The sequence below is a fragment of the Pseudophryne corroboree genome, chromosome 6 (assembly GCF_028390025.1).
Source record: "Pseudophryne corroboree isolate aPseCor3 chromosome 6, aPseCor3.hap2, whole genome shotgun sequence".
Taxonomy (NCBI): domain Eukaryota; kingdom Metazoa; phylum Chordata; class Amphibia; order Anura; family Myobatrachidae; genus Pseudophryne; species Pseudophryne corroboree.
In genome coordinates this window covers 354900511-354922325 of record NC_086449.1, presented here as the reverse complement: position 1 = coordinate 354922325, position 21815 = coordinate 354900511, and the positions used below count along the sequence as shown (strand labels likewise).

The 21815-nt window shown below is 44.2% G+C and overlaps 1 protein-coding gene across 5 annotated transcripts in view; it reads right to left on the bottom strand.

Moving 5' to 3' along the window:
- The window catches only part of LOC134932296 (neuronal acetylcholine receptor subunit alpha-3-like), a 177233-nt gene that overhangs the window by 81585 nt on the left and 73833 nt on the right, over nt 1-21815 (bottom strand). The window contains exon 1 of one of the 5 annotated variants that reach the window (XM_063926600.1): nt 9247-9358. The exons of the other annotated variants lie outside the window; for them this stretch is intronic. Coding sequence (XP_063782670.1) covers nt 9247-9304 — 58 coding nt within the window. The 5' untranslated portion in view covers nt 9305-9358. Of the gene's footprint in view, nt 1-9246; nt 9359-21815 lie in introns of those variants that run through there. 5 annotated transcript variants of the gene reach the window in all.

The following is a 21815-nucleotide window of genomic DNA, read 5'->3' as shown; positions in this document are numbered from 1 at the left end:
CAATACCCATTAATTTACACATTCCTTGAAAGACATCACCGGTAAAATGGGTACCCCTATCACTTTCAATGATTCTAGGGATACCATATCTACATACAAATTCCTGCACAATTTTCTTAGCTGTAAACATAGCGGTATTTGTAGCTGCTGGAAATGCTTCGACCCAATTCGAGAAAACATCTATACAAACAAGTACATATTTCAAATTTCGACATGGGGGTAATTGAATGAAGTCAATTTGTATTACCTGGAAAGGGCCGCCGGCAGGTGGGATATGGGATGGTTCTGTAGGTATTGCCTTTCCAATATTCTTTCTCAGACAGGTAAGGCATGACATTGCTCTTTTACTCGCATGAGAGGAGAATCCTGGGGCGCACCAGTATGCTCTTACCAATTTGCACATTCCCTCCTTGCCTAGATGAGTCAACCCATGAGCTGCTTCAGCCAGACATGGAAGATATGCTCTGGGGGCCACTGGTTTACCATGTCCATCCGTCCTGAGCCCTGAGGACTCCTGGCCATATCCCTTTGCCTTCCAGACTGCTCTTTCCTGTGTGGAACACAAATTCTGCATCTCACACAACTTCTGTGTGTTGATGGTATTAAATACCATCAGTTGTGTGGTGTCTGTCTGTATGGGGGTAGCAGCTGCAAGCTTAGCTGCTTCGTCTGCTCGGCTATTACCAAGTGACACTGGGTCTTGACTATATGTATGTGCTTTACATTTGATAACAGCCACTCTGTCGGGTTCCTGTATCGCTGTTAGAAGCCTTTTTATATAAGCTGCATGCGCTATCGGTGTACCAGCTGCCGTCATGAAATTTCTGAGGTGCCATAGGGCTCCGAAATCATGTACTACCCCGAAGGCGTATCTAGAATCGGTGTAGATATTGGCTGACTTACCCTTAGCCAATTCACATGCTCTGGTTAGGGCGACCAGTTCAGCAACCTGGGCTGAGTGAGGTGGACCTAGCGGTTCCGCTTCTATGGTGTCTTGGTCATCTACGACTGCGTATCCAGTACACAAGTCTCCCGAGTCTGACTGTCTATGACAACTACCGTCAGTGTAGAACGTGAGTTCTGCATCTTCCAGTGGATTGTCACTGATGTCAGGCCTTGCGGTAAAATTTTGGGTCAAATATTCCATACAATCATGTGCATCTTCCTTTGTATTAAATCCTCCTTCCCCATCACTCTCACCTTCCACCCTTTGTGTCTGACCAGGCACACCTGGGAGAAATGTCGCAGGATTTAATGCGCTGCATCTCCTTATGGTGATGTTAACTGGGGCCATTAATGCCAATTCCCATCTTGTAAACCTTGCTGATGAGACGTGTCTGGTTTGGGCAGAATTCAATAAGGCAGATACTGCATGTGGTGTATGGATTGTGAGGTTGTGGCCTAGCACGACATCTTCGCTTTTTGTCACTAGCAATGCTATCGCCGCAACGCTACGCAAGCATGTGGGGAGGGATCGCGCTACCGTGTCTAGCTGAGCGCTGTAGTATGCAACTGGCCTGCTGGCATCACCGTGTTTTTGGGTTAGTACACCTGCTGCGCAACCAGCACTTTCTGTTCCGTATAGTTCAAAGGGTTTCCCATAGTCTGGCATACCTAGTGCTGGTGCCTGCGTTAGGCACTGTTTGAGTCTCTCAAATGCTGTTTCGGATTCGTCTGTATGCGAGATCCTATCAGGTTTGTTTGAGGAGACCATTTCCTGCAAAGGTAACGCCAATATGGAAAACCCTGGGATCCAATTACGGCAATACCCACACATTCCTAAAAACGTCCTGATCTGTTGCTGGGTTTGTGGCAGTGTCATGTCTCTAATGGCTTGGATTCTATCAGCGGTCAGGTGTCTCAGTCCTTGTGTTAGACAGTGTCCCAAATATTTTACCTTAGGTTGGCATAATTGCAACTAGTCTTTGGAAACCTTATGTCCTGTGTCTGAAAGATGAAACAGGAGCTGTTTCGTATCCTTCAGGGAAGTTTCCAGCGAATCTGAACACAGTAGTAAATCATCTACATACTGTATCAATACTGATCCACCCTCCGGTTGGAAAGACTGTAAACAATCATGCAAAGCCTGAGAAAATATACTTGGACTGTCTATGAAACCTTGGGGGAACCGAGTCCACGTGTATTGGACTCCTCTGTATGTGAATGCAAACAAATATTGGCTGTCAGGGTGCAGAGGTACCGAAAAGAATGCGGAGCAGAGGTCAATAACAGTGAAAAATTTGGCAGTGGGAGGAATTTGCATTAGGATGACAGCTGGATTTGGCACTACGGGGAACTGACTCTCAACTATTTTGTTAATCCCCCTTAGATCCTGCACTAGCCTGTAACCCCTCCCCCCACTCTTTTCAACAGGGAAGATGGGACTATTTGCTGTGCTGGACGTTCTTACTAGAATGCCCTGTTGTAGCAAGCGCTCTATTACTGGGAAAACTCCTAACTCCACCTCTGGCTTCAGAGGATACTGTGGGATTTTTGGAGCTATCCTACCATCTTTTACTTGTACAACTACTGGAGCTACGTTTGCCATTAATCCAGTGTCCTGTCCATCTTTTGTCCAAAGTGACTCTGGTATCTGAGATGTCATCTCTTCTATTTGGGATGGATTCCTATTTGTCATAATGGGATGTGACATTAATTTTGATGGGGAGTCTAACATGTCTCGTACTTCCTGAGCGTGATTCTCAGGAATGTCCAAGAATACACCTTCAGGAGTACAATAAATGACGCAACCCATTTTACATAGTAAGTCTCTTCCCAGGAGATTGGTTGGTGCCGATGCAGCTAGCAAAAACGAATGCTTGGTATGCAAAGGCCCTATTGTAATCTCGGCTGGTTTGCTAACAGGGTAGTGCTGGACTACTCCTGTTACTCCCATGGCTGGAACTGTCCTACCAGTGGTTCTCATGCCCACTGTCGAATTTATCACTGACTTGGCCGCCCCTGTGTCTACAAGAAAGTTTAAGGTTTTACCAGCTACATTGATTGCAATCTCTGGTTCACTTCCAAGACTGGCAATCAATTTCACTGGCTGCAGATTACAGGTATGGCCACACCCCTATTGGGTATGCTGACCTCCCTGAATCCCGTTGGCAGCAACTACTTGTGGGGGAGTTAGCTGGGAACTACCAGAGGCATGCCAATCTCTGTTCGGGGGGTATTTTTTTGTTTCCCCTGTATGTGGCTCAAAACTCCGCCTCTGTGGACCCTGATCCCAATGTCGTGTGTCGTGTCGTTGTCTAGGGGGTTGAAAAGATCTTTGTACACTCTTTGTTCTACAGTCTCGTGCATAGTGTCCCTGTTTGTTACAAGAAAAACATGTTATTACACTTGACTTACCCACAGGATTCGGTGGTACATACGCAGGCTGCCTTGTGGTCAGCGCCTGTATACTTACTGCCATCAACTTATCACTTTGCGACTCCCTGTGTCTAGTGATGTTTCTGTCGTGATCAATAGCAGCCTCTCTCAATGTGGACACCGACAGACCTCGCCAACATGGTTGCGTGGTCTGAACCCTAGTCTTTAATGTTTCCTTTAAACCATCCATCAGTACAGATACTGCTACTTCTTGGTGGTTTGGGTTGGTCCTAATGTCTTCTATTCCAGTGTACTTTGCCATTTCTAATAGTGCCCGATGAAAATATTCTGTTGCCGTTTCGGACTCTTTTTGTCTAATGGAGAATATTTTGTTCCATTTAACAACGGCTGGGAAATACTCCTTTAGCTGTAAATTTATCCTTTTTACGTTATCTTTGTTGTACACATCTGAAAGTGGTACATCTTTATCTAGTCCACAATCAGCTAAGAATTGAACTGAGTCGACATTTGAAGGTAAACAAGCTCTTAGCAGTATCTGCCAATCCTTGTTGTTGGGTTCTACAGTGTTACCTAGATCCCTGATGTATTTTTGGCTAGCAACTAAGTCTTTCCTGGGGTCAGGAAATTCAGACACTATTGTTCTTAATTCCATTCGGGAAAATGGAGTGTACATGGCAATGTTCCTTATGGGAGTGGCTCCTGATACATCTGTTTTCCCATTGGGAACTGCTATTACTCTAACAGGGTTAACTCTAACAACCTCATTCTGTGTAGATTCTACAACTTGTGGTGAAATTGTTTCAGTATAATGCATGGTGCCGTACTTACCCGTTGACACGACCTCACCTATCCCTCCGCTAGGGGCCTTCGCTAATCTCGTGGGTGTTGCTGTGCCTACTGTGGTCTCTGCTATGGTGGCCGCTAGAGAGAGAGCTGAAATTGTTGCTGGATCGTCTTCTTGATCACACTCCTGAGGAAAGTTCAAAACAGGGTACAACTTGCACGGGTTAATACTTGCATGAGTTACTTGGTTAACATCATTAACATTTACAGGGTTACTAAGTGTTTGTGTTTTACAACCCAGTGCGTTTCTCTCCGTAATCAACTTCTCTCCTGCTATGTATGGTGGTGGCGGGGCTGTGGCTATCAGTTTCCTGGCTGCCCCAGATCCCGCCGCCAGAGCCAAACCTCTCTGTATCTCACCTTCCTGTTGCCACAACTGTAAATAATCATGATGCTGAATTCGTCTCTTTGTTGATTTTATGAGACATATCCTCCTCCTTAAATTTTGTAACACTTCTGGACTGAAGCTACCTATTCTTGGGAATTTCTCCCTGTCTTGTACAGTCATTCTCTCCCATTCATCACATAAAACCTCTGTGTGACTTCCGTATTTTTCACACATGATGTATCTTGCCGACCCGACTGGTCGGTTCTCTGAATCAACCCGAACCGAGGTTGATCGCCCCCTACCTGAACAATTGGCCCCCATAATCTGCAGGTGTTGCTTATTCCTCCTTGGATCTTTATATCAAGGTTTTCAGCGAACCCTTACAAACAAACCAAGATGTCCTGGGCAGGCTGGCGGTGGCGGTTTACCAAGTACCCCACTCACTTCTCGCCCACGTTGGCCAGTACTGCAATCACTGTATCCAGAGCTGCTGTACCCAACTCAGGGCCCCTGTGAACCTTTATTTACTGGAACATATGAGGGTTACCCGCAGGACACTTACTCTTTCCAGTAAAGGTGGGGTTGTTAGATAGTTCCTGAGTGACCAGCGAACTTCCCTTTAAAAATAAAAAATTACACAAATCACGTCAGAATGTACAAATAGCGTTTGTGACCACTTTACTCTAATGGTATTAGGTCAGATTACTAACTACTGCACACAATTACGTGCGGTACAATCGTTCAGTACATAAGCACTACCTGTTATGTACTGAGAGATCAATGGAATCGAAAATTGCGGCTGCGAATTCCTTCAGCCAGAGCTTCCAATGGCCTATATGGGTTTTAGCACCAACCCCCGGGGTTGTGCTTCTTGTACCTTTATAGCGGACCTTCTTGTACCTTATGACCTCCTGGTCTTGTTACCTTGTGACCTCCTGGTCTTGTTACCTTGTGACCTCCTGGTCTTGTTACCTTGTGATCCGCTATACTCTAATGCTCATATTTTATTTAACCAAGGATGCCTCCTTAGCCACCGTATATGTCACTTACACGTATGTCCTACCCGATTTCTTTTTGGTTCAACCTCTAAGTTATATAAACTTATGTAATAAAAACACACTCACTCAACACATGTACACTTTCGTTTCTATATCTATTTCTGCGCAGAAATTTTCTTTAGCCCAGCTGTGTTACCAATTAGGAGCAGGATCTGTTAAACTAAATTTCAGATTTCCAAAAATAGACTTGCGTTATTTACGCGTCGCGTTATCTACCGCTTTGCGCTAATTATCGCTTATCGTGACTTGAGCTACGTGGGCGTAACTGGACGCGTAATGAACGTTGCGTAATGAACGCTGCGTGCGTCGGCCTTTGGATTGCGTACGCTAGTCTTTGTTAGAGACACGTGTACGCAAAACAAAGATCCACCGTAACACAATATACTTTTATCAATGTAAACGATCCCTGATCATCTACCGCACACCACACTGACTGCCTTATCTCCCAGACAAGCCGTGTGTTGGTCTATACTTTAACTATTACCTCTATTCTTAAACTATGAAATAACAGCAAGTCTCTTTTAGCACTTTCTTTCAACTATAAAAATTGGCAAACAGGAATAGTGATATACGAAATTGAAATACACAGATGGAAAAGAAATGCAGATATATATATGTATGCGTGCGTATATACGCAAGACAGAAGAAAAATAAACAGGTTTTTTTTTTAAAAACACAAGCGTTTTGTTCTTACCTCCGGTTCCCGGATTCCTTCAGCACTCTTTATCTAAGCAAAGCAGATGCTTATCCCGTCAGCACTGCGAGACAACCTCCCGCCCTTTGCTGGGGGATAATGTCTGCTGATCTACCTAGTGCAGATATGAGAAGGACAGGACGAGTCCCCCAATTGACAATGTTAAATTCCTTTGTCGTATAAACAACCCTTAATGAAGTCTAAGAACACTGTACGCTGTTTACTTAAGAAGTACCGTAAGGGTACACTAGTTGCGTAACGATCGCTTAGCCGTAGGCGAGACGCTCAAGCGTCACGTTCGCTCACGGCCCAGTGATCACAGGACAGCACGTTATTGGTGATGACTAGAGTAATGATTCGCTATGGCGTAGCGGACGCTCGAGACCACGAGGAGATCACCAGCGGCGCAGACGCTCACAACGCTATACCTTTATGTCTAAACCTTTTATCAATGAAATACACAGAATACCTTAATGTGAATACAGGGTGTAAGTGCAACCTTGTGATACCTGACTAACTACAAAGCTGCTTGAGCGTCACCGACGCTCAAGTGAACACTTAAAACTATAGGAAATACACAGATACTGGTTTAGGGTCCAAAGCCTATTATCTGTATTATAACTATTATACTTGCAAAAAGAATCACAGTACAAATGATACACTACAATATAACAGAGACTTCCTAACCGAATAACTATACAAGAAATACAATACAATACTATGCTGATCTAATACAATACAATATTAGTCAATGGGAGATACGAGAGAAAGAGAAGGGAGAGAGAGAGAGAGAGAGATGGAGAGAGAGAGAGATTGGCTCACAGTAAGACAATATGATTACGGAGAAAAACTTACGCACAAAGGGTATGATCGCATGCGCCTCTGGACATCCAGCTTCCCGATTATCAGCAATGAGAACCGTTTGATGAGAAGTGCAAGCTGGATGCCACAGGCCCGTCTTTTATGCTACTCACACAATGCAATCTAATGGTCCCTACAACCTCATTGTCCATTGGACGCAGGAATTCGGCTTCGCACTATAACAAAAGGTCATAGGGTGATTCATACAGGTGGGCTGTGACGATTTCAAACAGCTCAGGTGGGTGGGAAACTAGGTTTCCCGCCGCATACCTGAGTATGAGTAAATAATAGAAATGGACATAAACTTCTTATGTCCATAACTATCCGCACGAGCGATTAATACGCTCCAAACCAACACCGGAATATTGCTATTTAAATACTCTTCCGATGGGTACCAAACACTGCTGTATGATTCCTGTTAGACCCTTAGCACAATACAAAGAGGGATTCCTCCGTTCAGGGACATTCCATATTAACCAAACTTTCAGAATCTATCAAAGGGACCATGGTCTACAAACTACATTAATTGTGAAAATATGTAACGATTGGGTCGTACGCTACGACTACATACTCTTTACCGTAAATACGCATACCGATGCGAGCGGGTGCACGCATCAGCGGGTATGCGCTATCACGGGAAAGCGCACGCATGCGCAGCGCGGACCAGCGTGAGGTGCAAATATGGCAGCGTGTATAGGGATATTTTTCTGACTTTGACAATGTGTGCATGGGGATGCAGCTTCCTTCTACACAGCTTGTTCCATTATATAGTGCTCTGAACTATAATTTCTTATCCTGATCTGTAACCAGATGTTACTGCGCCGCTCAGTGACATTATGGATCATAGGTACATCCAAATAACTGGGTTGAGCCTATAATGAAGTACACTGGAGCAGCTGCCTGGGGGACAGCATAAGGAAGGAGGGTGACATAGAAATATTTATAGTATGATGTGTAATGGTCAGTATGGGGGGTAGGGGGGTATGGGACGTCACCTCAGACAGGAATAATTAGGCCCACACTCACCAAAATAATGTCCTGCACTGGTCTATAATACTATATCTGCTGCCATGGGGTGAGGGATAATACTTTTTTATATATACTGTAAGTGCTCACATTTTTACTCGTATCAAAAATACATTATCAAATACAGTACTAAGCCATTTCCCCAATAAAATCTAATATAAATGTGTATATTACAAACAGCTTACTAATACACAGACTAAATGCCAAAATAGAAGTTATAAACATAGAATAAAAACATATGTAACATTGTAAATATATAAAATACAGCACATGATATATCTCCGTAGCTACCAACATCTACACTTGCTGCATGGTGTACTGTAGTCAGATAAAAGTTGCAATAATACTCATTGGAAAATGAAATGAAATGAGTGCTGGACTTTCGCATAACACATTTCTAATAAGCAACGTACTGTACACAACAGATGAACAAGCAAACAAATACATCTAAACTTTCAGGAAGAAATGTCTAAATATAGGAACTGGAAAGCCAAAGTAAGAATTATTGACATCTAGTATTTAATGCATCCCTATAAATCCACTGACACGATTATACATGGATGCTCACCTTAAGGAAAATAAAATATATTTATATATTGTATCCTGCTCAGTTATATTTGCTGCAGGATGAATATTAGCTATGCCCTGATAAAGTACTGTATTTCGTGCTCTACCATATAGAATTTGTTAGTGGTGGTTTCTCCTTATTACCACACTAATACAGTGGTTACCTACAGTAGCGGTATAATGGTCTCGCAGACACACCCAGTAATACATTATACCAAAACTTTTACACACACACACACATACACACACACACACACACACACACACACACACACACACACACACACACTGTATACGTATCCAATACACAGACATCATTATGTCGTAGTGCCTCCTGCATTCATATACTCCGTATGCTACAACTAATAAACCACCCAAGCGTACAAGCTTTCCTTATACTTACACCAGTCACACACACATATGTACAGACCTATTAACATATGCTGAAATATTCTATACTAGATTTGCTAAGATTTACCACCTGATAAATAGCGAAGTGACTGGAAACTGAATACGCAAACATTACTCACCCTTAGGTAAAGTCAATAGAATCATGCAGGTATAAAGCCATTTCATTGTCTCAGTCATACTGAAAATACAAGAAGGCTTTACTGGAGTTACTGGGAGACTGTGTGAGAGGGGTCTGCGTTACAGAGACTTACAGACAATAAAACAGATCTGCTTCTAATGATGCCCTCCTCCCCCTGCAGAACACAACAGCTGTATGAGTATGAAGAGCTGAAGGATAACGCTGCACAATCACAGATTAAGATGCAATGTTTAAACGATGTTCTTTTATTATTGTGTGCATATAAATTTACAATACCATTTTGTTTTTAGGTTTGCATAGGGTAATTAAAAATCTGTGTTAAAGTACAAACTTAAAATACAAGCTGTCTTATATAATGGAGCTAAGGATAACTATTACAAATATATACAGTATGCATAGGGTTCCATACAGTACTTTGAGAGAACTTAAGACATTTGCGGTGATATGTAATGGAGTCTGAGATTGCCGAAGATGGTTTTGCCTTATAGTGATTGCCCCTTTAAAAAAACGACTGAGCTCGGCCGGCATCAAGCACCTCCGGTGGTCTCTGACTCCAATACATCCCACCGTTGATGTTGAATTACATGTTTTACAAAACTGAATGCAAACAATTTTCATCAAGAGGTGGCCCTAAGTGGCTGGTTACCTGTGTCCAGGGGCAGATTGGGATCTTAGGGGTTTATTTACTCAGCCTTGAATTAAAATAAAGTGCAGAAAGATAAAGTACCAATCAATCAGCTCCTGTCATTTTTCAAACACAGCCTGTAACATGGCAGTCAGGAGCTGATTGGCTGGTACTCTATCTCTCTCACTTTATGGGGTATACTTACTAAAGGGCGATTTCAATCTTTTTTGATCGATTAAATCGATCTTAATCGATATTGGGCTTCCAGGGCTAAAACACACATTTACTAACAGATAACTTTTTTAATATACATTTTTAAATGTTAGTATATCATAGGCAAACGCAGGGGAGGGGGGGTTCTCTGTTTGCCCGGAAACCCCCCTCCTCTTGGCAAGTGGCTCAAATTATGACAGCAATAGCTATAGTATATAATACAATTACTAAAGCTCCTGCCACATCATGCAATTTAAGGGACAGATCAGAGCTGCTGCACATGCCCAGTGGTAGCAGCATCTTCTGACAAGTTTGCTGTGTGTGTGGATCTGAGTCCTCAATCAGTGCACTGGACCAGAGAGTAGCTGCCAGAAAGAAGAGACAGGAGCCTTACCATCAGGTGGGATTCGGATTTAACGCCAGAATTAACGCCAGTTCGGTTTTATCCAGATTTCTGCAGGAGGTACACTGGTATTCCACAGGGAAAAACATCGGGGTGTAGAGTTGGATCTTTATCCAAGGCACCAACAGGCTAAAGCTGTTTCCAAGATGCACTGCATCACCTCCTCTATATCCCCGCCTCCAGGCACTGGAGCTCAGTTTGTAAGTTGGTGCCTGCAGCTAACAGGATGGGCTGCTCTAAGCAGCCCTAAAAAGAGCTTTTCTGAGAAGAAAGAAGACTCCACCAGCGGCGCTGTATACTCCCGCGCCCTGGTTGCCGAGTACTTACAGTGGAGGCGCTCCGGTTTCATCAGGCACACACATAGCGCCGCTGCTCTCCTGGATCACGTGGCTGCACATCTATGGAGGAGGTAAGACAGTCCCCCAGGCGGGACCTGCCGAAATCACGATCTGGACCGCACCGCTGGCGTGGACACTGTGCCCGTGCAGAGACCCCACTATATCCACCAGGGCAAGGAGCACAGGTCGGATTTACTAAAATCCGTTTCACATAGGCTCCATAGTACCTGGTGGTGAAGTCCAGCAGAGGGGATAAGGCGCTGACCTGTAGCCCCTCCCCCAGCTCCAGGCGCCATCTACAGCAGGTGTTCCCGCTCTGGAGCTTAATCTCTCTCTCTCCCTCCCTCCCTGTCAGCGTTTGGGTGCCATTACACAGAGCTGCGCTGATTCTGGGACTGCTGGGCACTGTCTCCTCTGTAAAGCCACCTGCTTCATCAGCGCTGTGCTTTTACAGGACACTTAAGTATTCTACATGTCGTTTAGACAGTGTTAGTTAAGAACAAGTGCATAACTCTATGAATATTTAGTACAAGTATTCTGTGACATACATCCAGTGTTTACTGTGCATTGTTATATCTGTATACATACATAGCTTTATGTAGTATTACCAGTAGAGATGTGCACCGGAAATTTTTCGGGTTTTGTGTTTTGGTTTTGGGTTCGGTTCCGTGGCCGTGTTTTGGGTTCGAACGCGTTTTGGCAAAACCTCACCGAATTTTTTTTGTCGGATTCGGGTGTGTTTTGGATTCAGGTGTTTTTTTCAAAAAACCCTAAAAAACAGCTTAAATCATAGAATTTGGGGGTCATTTTGATCCCAAAGTATTATTAACCTCAATAACCATAATTTCCACTCATTTTCAGTCTATTCTGAACACCTCACACCTCACAATATTATTTTTAGTCCTAAAATTTGCACCGAGGTCGCTGGATGACTAAGCTCAGCGACCCAAGTGGCCGACACAAACACCTGGCCCATCTAGGAGTGGCACTGCAGTGTCACGCAGGATGGCCCTTCCAAAAAACACTCCCCAAACAGCACATGACGCAAAGAAAAAAAGAGGCGCAATGAGGTAGCTGTGTGACTAAGCTCAGCGACCCTAGTGGCCGACACAAACACCTGGCCCATCTAGGAGTGGCACTGCAGTGTCACGCAGGATGGCCCTTCCAAAAAACACTCCCCAAACAGCACATGACGCAAAGAAAAAAAGAGGCGCAATGAGGTAGCTGTGTGAGTAAGCTAAGCGACCCTAGTGGCCGACACAAACACCTGGCCCATCTAGGAGTGGCACTGCAGTGTCAGGCCGGATGGCCCTTTCAAAAAATACTCCCCAAACAGCACATGACGCAAAGAAGAAAAAAAAGAGGCGCAATGAGGTAGCTGTGTGACTAAGATAAGTGACCCTAGTGGCCGACACAAACACCTGGCCCATCTAGGAGTGGCACTGCAGTGTCACGCAGGATGGCCCTTCCAAAAAACACTCCCCAAACAGCACATGACGCAAAGAAAAATGAAAGAAAAAAGAGGTGCAAGATGGAATTGTCCTTGGGCCCTCCCACCCACCCTTATGTTGTATAAACAGGACATGCACACTTTAACCAACCCATCATTTCAGTGACAGGGTCTGCCACACGACTGTGACTGAAATGACGGGTTGGTTTGGACCCCCACCAAAAAAGAAGCAATTAATCTCTCCTTGCACAAACTGGCTCTACAGAGGCAAGATGTCCACCTCATCATCATCCTCCGATTCATCACCGTGTACATCCCCCTCCTCACAGATTATCAATTCGTCTGGAATCCACCATCACAGCTCCCTGTGTACTTTGTGGAGGCAATTGCTGCTGGTGAATGTCTCCATGGAGGAATTGATTATAATTAATTTTAATGAACATCATCTTCTCCACATTTTCTGGAAGTAACCTCGTACGCCGATTGCTGACAAGGTGAGCGGCGGCACTAAACACTCTTTCGGAGTACACACTTGTGGGAGGGCAACTTAGGTAGAATAAAGCTAGTTTGTGCAAGGGCCTCCAAATTGCCTCTTTTTCCTGCCAGTATACGTACGGACTGTCTGACGTGCCTACTTGGATGCGGTCACTCATATAATCCTCCACCATTCTTTCAATGGTGAGAGAATCATATGCAGTGACAGTAGACGACATGTCCGTAATCGTTGTCAGGTCCTTCAGTCCGGACCAGATGTCAGCATCAGCAGTCGCTCCAGACTGCCCTGCATCACCGCCAGCGGGTGGGCTCGGAATTCTGAGCCTTTTCCTCGCACCCCCAGTTGCGGGAGAATGTGAAGGAGGAGATGTTGACAGGTCGCGTTCCGCTTGACTTGACAATTTTCTCACCAGCAGTTCTTTGAACCCCTGCAGACTTGTGTCTGCCGGAAAGAGAGATACAACGTAGGTTTTAAATCTAGGATCGAGCACGGTGGCCAAAATGTAGTGCTCTGATTTCAACAGATTGACCACCCGTGAATCCTTGTTAAGCGAATTAAGGGCTCCATCCACAAGTCCCACATGCCTAGCGGAATCGCTCAGTGTTAGCTCCTCCTTCAATGTCTCCAGCTTCTTCTGCAAAAGCCTGATGAGGGGAATGACCTGACTCAGGCTGGCAGTGTCTGAACTGACTTCACGTGTGGCAAGTTCAAAAGGTTGCAGAACCTTGCACAACGTTGAAATCATTCTCCACTGCGCTTGAGACAGGTGCATTCCACCTCCTATATCGTGGTCAGTTGTATAGGCTTGAATGGCCTTTTGCTGCTCCTCCAACCTCTGAAGCATATAGAGGGTTGAATTCCACCTCGTTACCACTTCTTGCTTCAGATGATGGCAGGGCAGGTTCAGGCGTTTTTGGTGTTGCTCCAGTCTTCTGTACGTGGTGCCTGTACGCCGAAAGTGTCCCGCAATTCTTCTGGCCACCGACAGCATCTCTTGCACAGCCCTCTCGTTTTTTAAATAATTCTGCACCACCAAATTCAAGGTATGTGCAAAACATGGGACGTGCTGGAATTTGCCCATATTTAATGCACACACAATATTGCTGGCGTTGTCCGATGCCACAAATCCACAGGAGAGTCCAATTGGGGTAAGCCATTCTGCGATGATCTTCCTCAGTTGCCGTAAGAGGTTTTTAGCTGTGTGCGTATTCTGGAAAGCGGTGATACAAAGCGTAGCCTGCCTAGGAAAGAGTTGGCGTTTGCGAGATGCTGCTACTGGTGCCGCCGCTGCTGTTCTTGCGGCGGGAGTCAATACATCTACCCAGTGGGCTGTCACAGTCATATAGTCCTGAGTCTGCCCTGCTCCACTTGTCCACATGTCCGTGGTTAAGTGGACATTGGGTACAACTGCATTTTTTAGGACACTGGTGAGTCTTTTTCTGAGGTCTGTGTACATTTTCGGTATCGCCTGCCTAGAGAAATGGAACCTAGATGGTATTTGGTACCGGGGACACAGTACCTCAATCAAGTCTATAGTTGGCTCTGCAGTAATGATGGATACCGGAACCACGTTTCTCACCGCCCAGGATGCCAAGGCCTCAGTTATCCGCTTTGCAGCAGGATGACTGCTGTGATATTTCATCTTCCTCGCAAAGGACTGTTGGACAGTCAATTGCTTGGTGGAAGTAGTAAAAGTGGTCTTACGACTTCCCCTCTGGGATGACCATCGACTCCCAGCAGCAACAACAGCAGCGCCAGCAGCAGTAGGCGTTACACTCAAGGATGCATCGGAGGAATCCCAGGCAGGAGAGGACTCGTCAGAATTGCCAGTGACATGGCCTGCAGGACTATTGGCATTCCTGGGGAAGGAGGAAATTGACACTGAGGGAGTTGGTGGGGTGGTTTGCGTGAGCTTGGTTACAAGAGGAAGGGATTTACTGGTCAGTGGACTGCTTCCGCTGTCGCCCAAAGTTTTTGAACTTGTCAATGACTTATGATGAATGCGCTGCAGGTGACGTATAAGGGAGGATGTTCCGAGGTGGTTAACGTCCTTACCCCTACTTATTACAGCTTGACAAAGGCAACACACGGCTTGACACCTGTTGTCCGCATTTCTGTTGAAATACTTCCACACCGAAGAGCTGATTTTTTTGGTATTTTCACCAGGCATGTCAATGGCCATATTCCTCCCACGGACAACAGGTGTCTCCCCGGGTGCCTGACTTAAACAAACCACCTCACCATCAGAATCCTCCTTGTCAATTTCCTCCCCAGCGCCAGCAACACCCATATCCTCCTCATCCTGGTGTACTTCAACACTGACATCTTCAATCTGACTATCAGGAACAGGACTGCGGGTGCTCCTTCCAGCACTTGCAGGGGGCGTGCAAATGGTGGAAGGCGCATGCTCTTCACGTCCAGTGTTGGGAAGGTCAGGCATCGCAACTGACACAATTGGACTCTCCTTGTGGATTTGTGATTTCGAAGAACGCACAGTTCTTTGCTGTGCTTTTGCCAGCTTAAGTCTTTTCATTTTTCTAGCGAGAGGCTGAGTGCTTCCATCCTCATGTGAAGCTGAACCACTGGCCATGAACATAGGCCAGGGCCTCAGCCGTTCCTTGCCACTCCGTGTGGTAAATGGCATATTGGCAAGTTTACGCTTCTCCTCCGACGATTTTATTTTAGGTTTTTGAGTCCTTTTTTTACTGATATTTTGTGTTTTGGATTTTACATGCTCTGTACTATGACATTGGGCATCGGCCTTGGCAGACGACGTTGATGGAATTTCATCGTCTCGGCCATGACTAGTGGCAGCAGCTTCAGCACGAGGTGGAAGTGGATCTTGATCTTTCCCTATTTTTGGAACCTCAACATTTTTGTTCTCCATATTTTAATAGGCACAACTAAAAGGCACCTCAGGTAAACAATGGAGATGGATGGATACTAGTATACTTATGGATGACGAGTGACTGACGACACAGAGGTAGCTACAGCCGTGGACTACCGTACTGCGTCTGCTAGTATAGAGATGATAATGATATAAAAAATATATATATATCACTACTGCAGGTATATATAATATAATGACGGACCTGCTGGACACTGTCAGCAGACTCCTAAACTACTAGTATGAAGAAGATAGAAAAAAAAACCCCACCACAGGTAGGTATACAATTATGGACGAGCACTGACGACACAGAGGTAGCTACAGCCGTGGACTACCGTACTGCGTCTGCTAGTATAGAGATGATAATGATATAAAAAATATATATATATCACTACTGCAGGTATAAATAATATAATGACGGACCTGCTGGACACTGTCAGCAGACTCCTAAACTACTAGTATGAAGAAGATAGAAAAAAAAACCCCACCACAGGTAGGTATACAATTATGGACGAGCACTGACGACACAGAGGTAGCTACAGCCGTGGACTACCGTACTGCGTCTGCTAGTATAGAGATGATAATGATATAAAAAATATATATATATCACTACTGCAGGTATATATAATATAATGACGGACCTGCTGGACACTGTCAGCAGACTCCTAAACTACTAGTATGAAGAAGATAGAAAAAAAAACCCCACCACAGGTAGGTATACAATTATGGACGAGCACTGACGACACAGAGGTAGCTACAGCCGTGGACTACCGTACTGCGTCTGCTAGTATAGAGATGATAATGATATAAAAAAAATATATATATCACTACTGCAGGTATATATAATATAATGACGGACCTGCTGGACACTGTCAGCAGACTCCTAAACTACTAGTATGAAGAAGATAGAAAAAAAAACCCCACCACAGGTAGGTATACAATTATGGACGAGCACTGACGACACAGAGGTAGCTACAGCCGTGGACTACCGTACTGCGTCTGCTAGTATAGAGATGATAATGATATAAAATATATATATATATCACTACTGCAGGTATATATAATATAATGACGGACTTGCTGGACACTGTCAGCAGACTCCTAAACTACTAGTATGAAGAAGATAGAAAAAAAAACCCCACCACAGGTAGGTATACAATTATGGACGAGCACTGACGACACAGAGGTAGCTACAGCCGTGGACTACCGTACTGCGTCTGCTAGTATAGAGATGATAATGATATAAAATATATATATATATCACTACTGCAGGTATATATAATATAATGACGGACCTGCTGGACACTGTCAGCAGACTCCTAAACTACTAGTATGAAGAAGATAGAAAAAAAAACCCCACCACAGGTAGGTATACAATTATGGACGAGCACTGATGACACAGAGGTAGCTACAGCCGTGGACTACCGTACTGCGTCTGCTAGTATAGAGATGATAATGATATAAAATATATATATATATCACTACTGCAGGTATATATAATATAATGACGGACTTGCTGGACACTGTCAGCAGACTCCTAAACTACTAGTATGAAGAAGATAGAAAAAAAAAACCCACCACAGGTAGGTATACAATTATGGACGAGCACTGACGACACAGAGGTAGCTACAGCCGTGGACTACCGTACTGCGTCTGCTAGTATAGAGATGATAATGATATAAAATATATATATATATCACTACTGCAGGTATATATAATATAATGACGGACCTGCTGGACACTGTCAGCAGACTCCTAAACTACTAGTATGAAGAAGATAGAAAAAAAAACCCCACCACAGGTAGGTATACAATTATGGACGAGCACTGACGACACAGAGGTAGCTACAGCCGTGGACTACCGTACTGCGTCTGCTAGTATAGAGATGATAATGATATAAAAAATATATATATATCACTACTGCAGGTATATATAATATAATGACGGACCTGCTGGACACTGTCAGCAGACTCCTAAACTACTAGTATGAAGAAGATAGAAAAAAAAAACCCACCACAGGTAGGTATACAATTATGGACGAGCACTGACGACACAGAGGTAGCTACAGCCGTGGACTACCGTACTGCGTCTGCTAGTATAGAGATGATAATGATATAAAAAATATATATATATCACTACTGCAGGTATATATAATATAATGACGGACCTGCTGGACACTGTCAGCAGACTCCTAAACTACTAGTATGAAGAAGATAGAAAAAAAAACCCCACCACAGGTAGGTATACAATTATGGACGAGCACTGACGACACAGAGGTAGCCACAGCCGTGGACTACCGTACTGCGTCTGCTAATATAGAGATGATAAAGATGATAGAGATGAACAAAAAAAATATAACACTACTGCAGGTAAATATTTATATAATATAATGAATGACGGACCTGCTGGACACTGTCAGCAGAATGCGTTTATAGAATAATAAAAAAAAACACCACAGGAGTGTTTAACTTTTTCAGGCAGACAATATACTGGTGGTCACTGGTCAGTCACACTGGCAGCAAAAGTGTGCACTGTACTCCTGCTATAACTGCACCCCAGTCTCCCCCACAATTCAGCTGTGTGAGCAGTGAGCACTCAGCACAGTCAGATATACATAGATATATCATGCAGCACACTGAGGCTGAGCACAGATATGGTATGCAGTGGCAAACGCAGGATTTGCATGGGGGGGTTTCCAGAACTTGGCGGAGCCAATCACGGGGGTGGGGACTGAGGTGACCCAGTATATGCTGGGTCCGTAAAACTAGTGTGTGTGTGTGTGTGTGTGTGTGTGTGTGTGTGTGTGTGTGTGTGTGTATATATATATATATATATATATATATATACATACACACACACATATACATAGCATATTAATAATAATAATAATAATTTTATTTATATAGCGCTCTTTCTCCAACAGGACTCAAGGCGCTTTACAGACATCAAAAACAATACAAATGATACAGAGGATTTAAGTAATACAGCAATAGATAAGCCACACAGACATAAAAGAAAACCTTAAGCACACAGAAAGCATAATACAGGATTGGTGTAGGCATTTTGGGTAATTAAACATGCATACATATATATATATATATATATATATATATATGTACACACACATACAGTACACATATATATATACACATGTATATATATATATATCATATGTGTGTGTGTTTATATGTATGTATGTATGTATGTATATACATGTGTATATATGTATGCACATGGATATATATGTACTATAATTAAAATAAAGTAAACTTTTATTGCACTTGCAAGTGCCACCAGGAAGACAGCAGGCTGCAGAGGACGCTAGACAGTCATTAATAATACTCATGCAGCTAAAAAAAAAAAAAAAATTTTTTTTTAGTGGAGGGGGGTTTCTGGGTACTCGGAAACCCCCCCTGGGTGCGCCACTGGTATGGAGCGTTTTTTTCAGGCAGAGAACGGATTAAAAAAAACTAGCAAAACTCTGCACTGACTGTACTCCTCCTAACAGCTCTCCCCAATCCTCCCCACAATAAGCTAAGCAGCAATCAGATCAACTAAACTACTAACAGTAACTATAAACGGAGAGGACGCCAGCCACGTCCTCTCCCTATCAATCTCAATGCACGTGTGAAAATGGCGGCGACGCGCGGCTCCTTATATAGAATCCGAGTCTCGCGATAGAATTCGAGCCTCGCGAGAATCCGACAGCGGGATGATGACGTTCGGGCGCGCTCGGGTTAGCCGAGCAAGGCGGGAAGATCCGAGTCTGCCTCGGACCCGTGTAAAAAGGCTGAAGTTCGGGGGGGTTCGGATTCCGAGGAACCGAACCCGCTCATCTCTAATTACCAGTGCAGTTTTATTGTTGTATGTAATAATTTCTGCATTGTACATGTGACTGTGTGTGCCAATAGCTGCTGTGTGGTTTCATTCAGTGTCTCACACACATATTGCTATCCCTATATTCTGTGCTCTGAGGGGGGCTAAGTGCGTCAGGGTCATATATATATATATATATATATAGTGTTTCACAGGATATACTATTTGGTATTTTTCTCTGTGTATTTTCAGTCACCATATACCGCTTAAATCCTCTATTTGTGTTCTGCGTTTGCAGTCACCTTACACAGGGGTGTTTTGTCCGGTACTGTGTTTGTCTGGCTATATTGTACTACTACGCCCTAAGGCTACGTTTCCAAGTAATGTCTGCTACACAGGGCGGGAATTCCATGGACGCTCCTGCCTCATGCAGTGCTGATGCCACCGTTTTACCTGAGGAAAATATTTCAGCTGAGGGTCCAGGTACTGGGTGTTCTGCACCCCCTAGTTAGCCTGCAGCACCGGTGGCATACCAAAACCCACCTTGGGCTGCTACCTCTAATATGCTGACTACGCTGGTAACAAGACTTATGCCCCCTGTGGGACCTCCTGTGCCATTACAGCCATATATTGTCCCTGTAGTAAATCCACCAGGGGCGTATACTCTGTCAACTCTGTTACAGCAATTAAATCAGTCCTTGGTTAAACAAACACCTAACCCTCGCCCTTCTAGGACCAAAGGGTCATCTAAGTGAGCAATTTTTTCCTCACAATCCACTCATGGTTCGGATACTTCATTCGATGAAGATGGGGAATATACTGATCCATCAGACACTGATGCAGCTGCTTCTGATGAGAAATCTACAACGCAGGTTTATGTACCTGACTTAGTGGAGGCTATCACACTGATTCTTCAGATTGATGACCCTCCAGATATGTCTAAGAAACCTGATAAGTTCAAATGTCAGAAGGTTACTAAATTAGTTTTACCACATTCTGAACATTTAGTTTACATACGTCAGGAATCCTGGGAGTCTCCAGGAAAGAAATTCTCCCTGTCTAAATAGATGTTAGCTCGGTATCCCCTCGCTGCAGAGTTAAGTAAAAATTGTGAAACACCACCTCCAGTGGACTCACATGTTGCACGTCTTGTGGTGTCTTCTACTCTGCCTGTCACTACCATCATCTCTCTGAACCGACGGATAAGTGTGTGGAGGGTTGTTTGAAGTCTATTTACACTCTTGCAGGTGTTGTACTTAGACCTACTATAGCAGCTTCAAAAGTTATTGAAGCCTGGGTTCAAGAAGTTGAGGCAGAGCTATATCTGTATTTTTCAGATAATGTCAGTATCTTTCATATATTAACACAGGATGCGGCTTCTGATGCCGGCATGTTGGTGACCAAAGTGTCTACTACGTCCATTCTGGTTCGCCGGATTCTGTGGTTGAGGTCCTGGTCTGTGGATCTGGACTTCAAAAATACTTTGGAGGTGATCCCTTTTAAGTGAAACATCCTTTTTGGCGAAGATTTGAAAAAGATTAGCGTCTGCTAAAACTGCATGTCTGCCAAGTACTAATCCTTTGGCTCCGAAGGCTAAGAGTATCACCTTTCGTTCCTTTCGATTTCCAAGTAAAGCAAAGGGTCAGGCGTACCCAAAACAGGCTCGCACTTCCACTAAGCCCAAACCTAAACGTTCCTGGGCTGCCCGTCAGCCTGTTTCCAAACCAGACAAGCCTGCTGCAGTACAGGGCGGGCCTCCCCCTGGGGTTCGCCCAGGTATGGTTACAGACCACTTCAGATGCTTGGGTAAGGGAAGTCGTCGCTCACGGATATGCCATCTCTTTTAAGAAACGTCCCCTTCGCCAGTTTTGCTCGACAAATATCCCTTCGGATCCGTTGAAAGCAAAAACTCTACATTTGGTGGTTCAACCCCTCCTGGGCACAGGAGTGACAGTGCCGGTGCCTCTGGCTCAGAGAGGCAGGGGGTACTATTCAATGTTGTTCCTAGTTCCGAAACCGAATGGATCCTCCCGGCCCATTCTCAACCTCAAGTCTTTGAACAAATTTGTGAAGGTATCCAAATTCCGTATGGAAACTCTTCGCTCTATTGCTCTGGCCTTGGAACCCAAGGACTATATGGTATCCCTGGAAATACAGGATGCTTACCTACATATACCTATTGCCATGTCGCATAAGCAATATCTGCGGTTTGCTATTGGCAACCTACATAATCAATTCCAGGCCTTGCCTTTTGGACTGACTTTGGCTACATGTATCTTCACCAAGGTCATGGTGGTCATGAAGGCCCTTCTCCGCCTTCA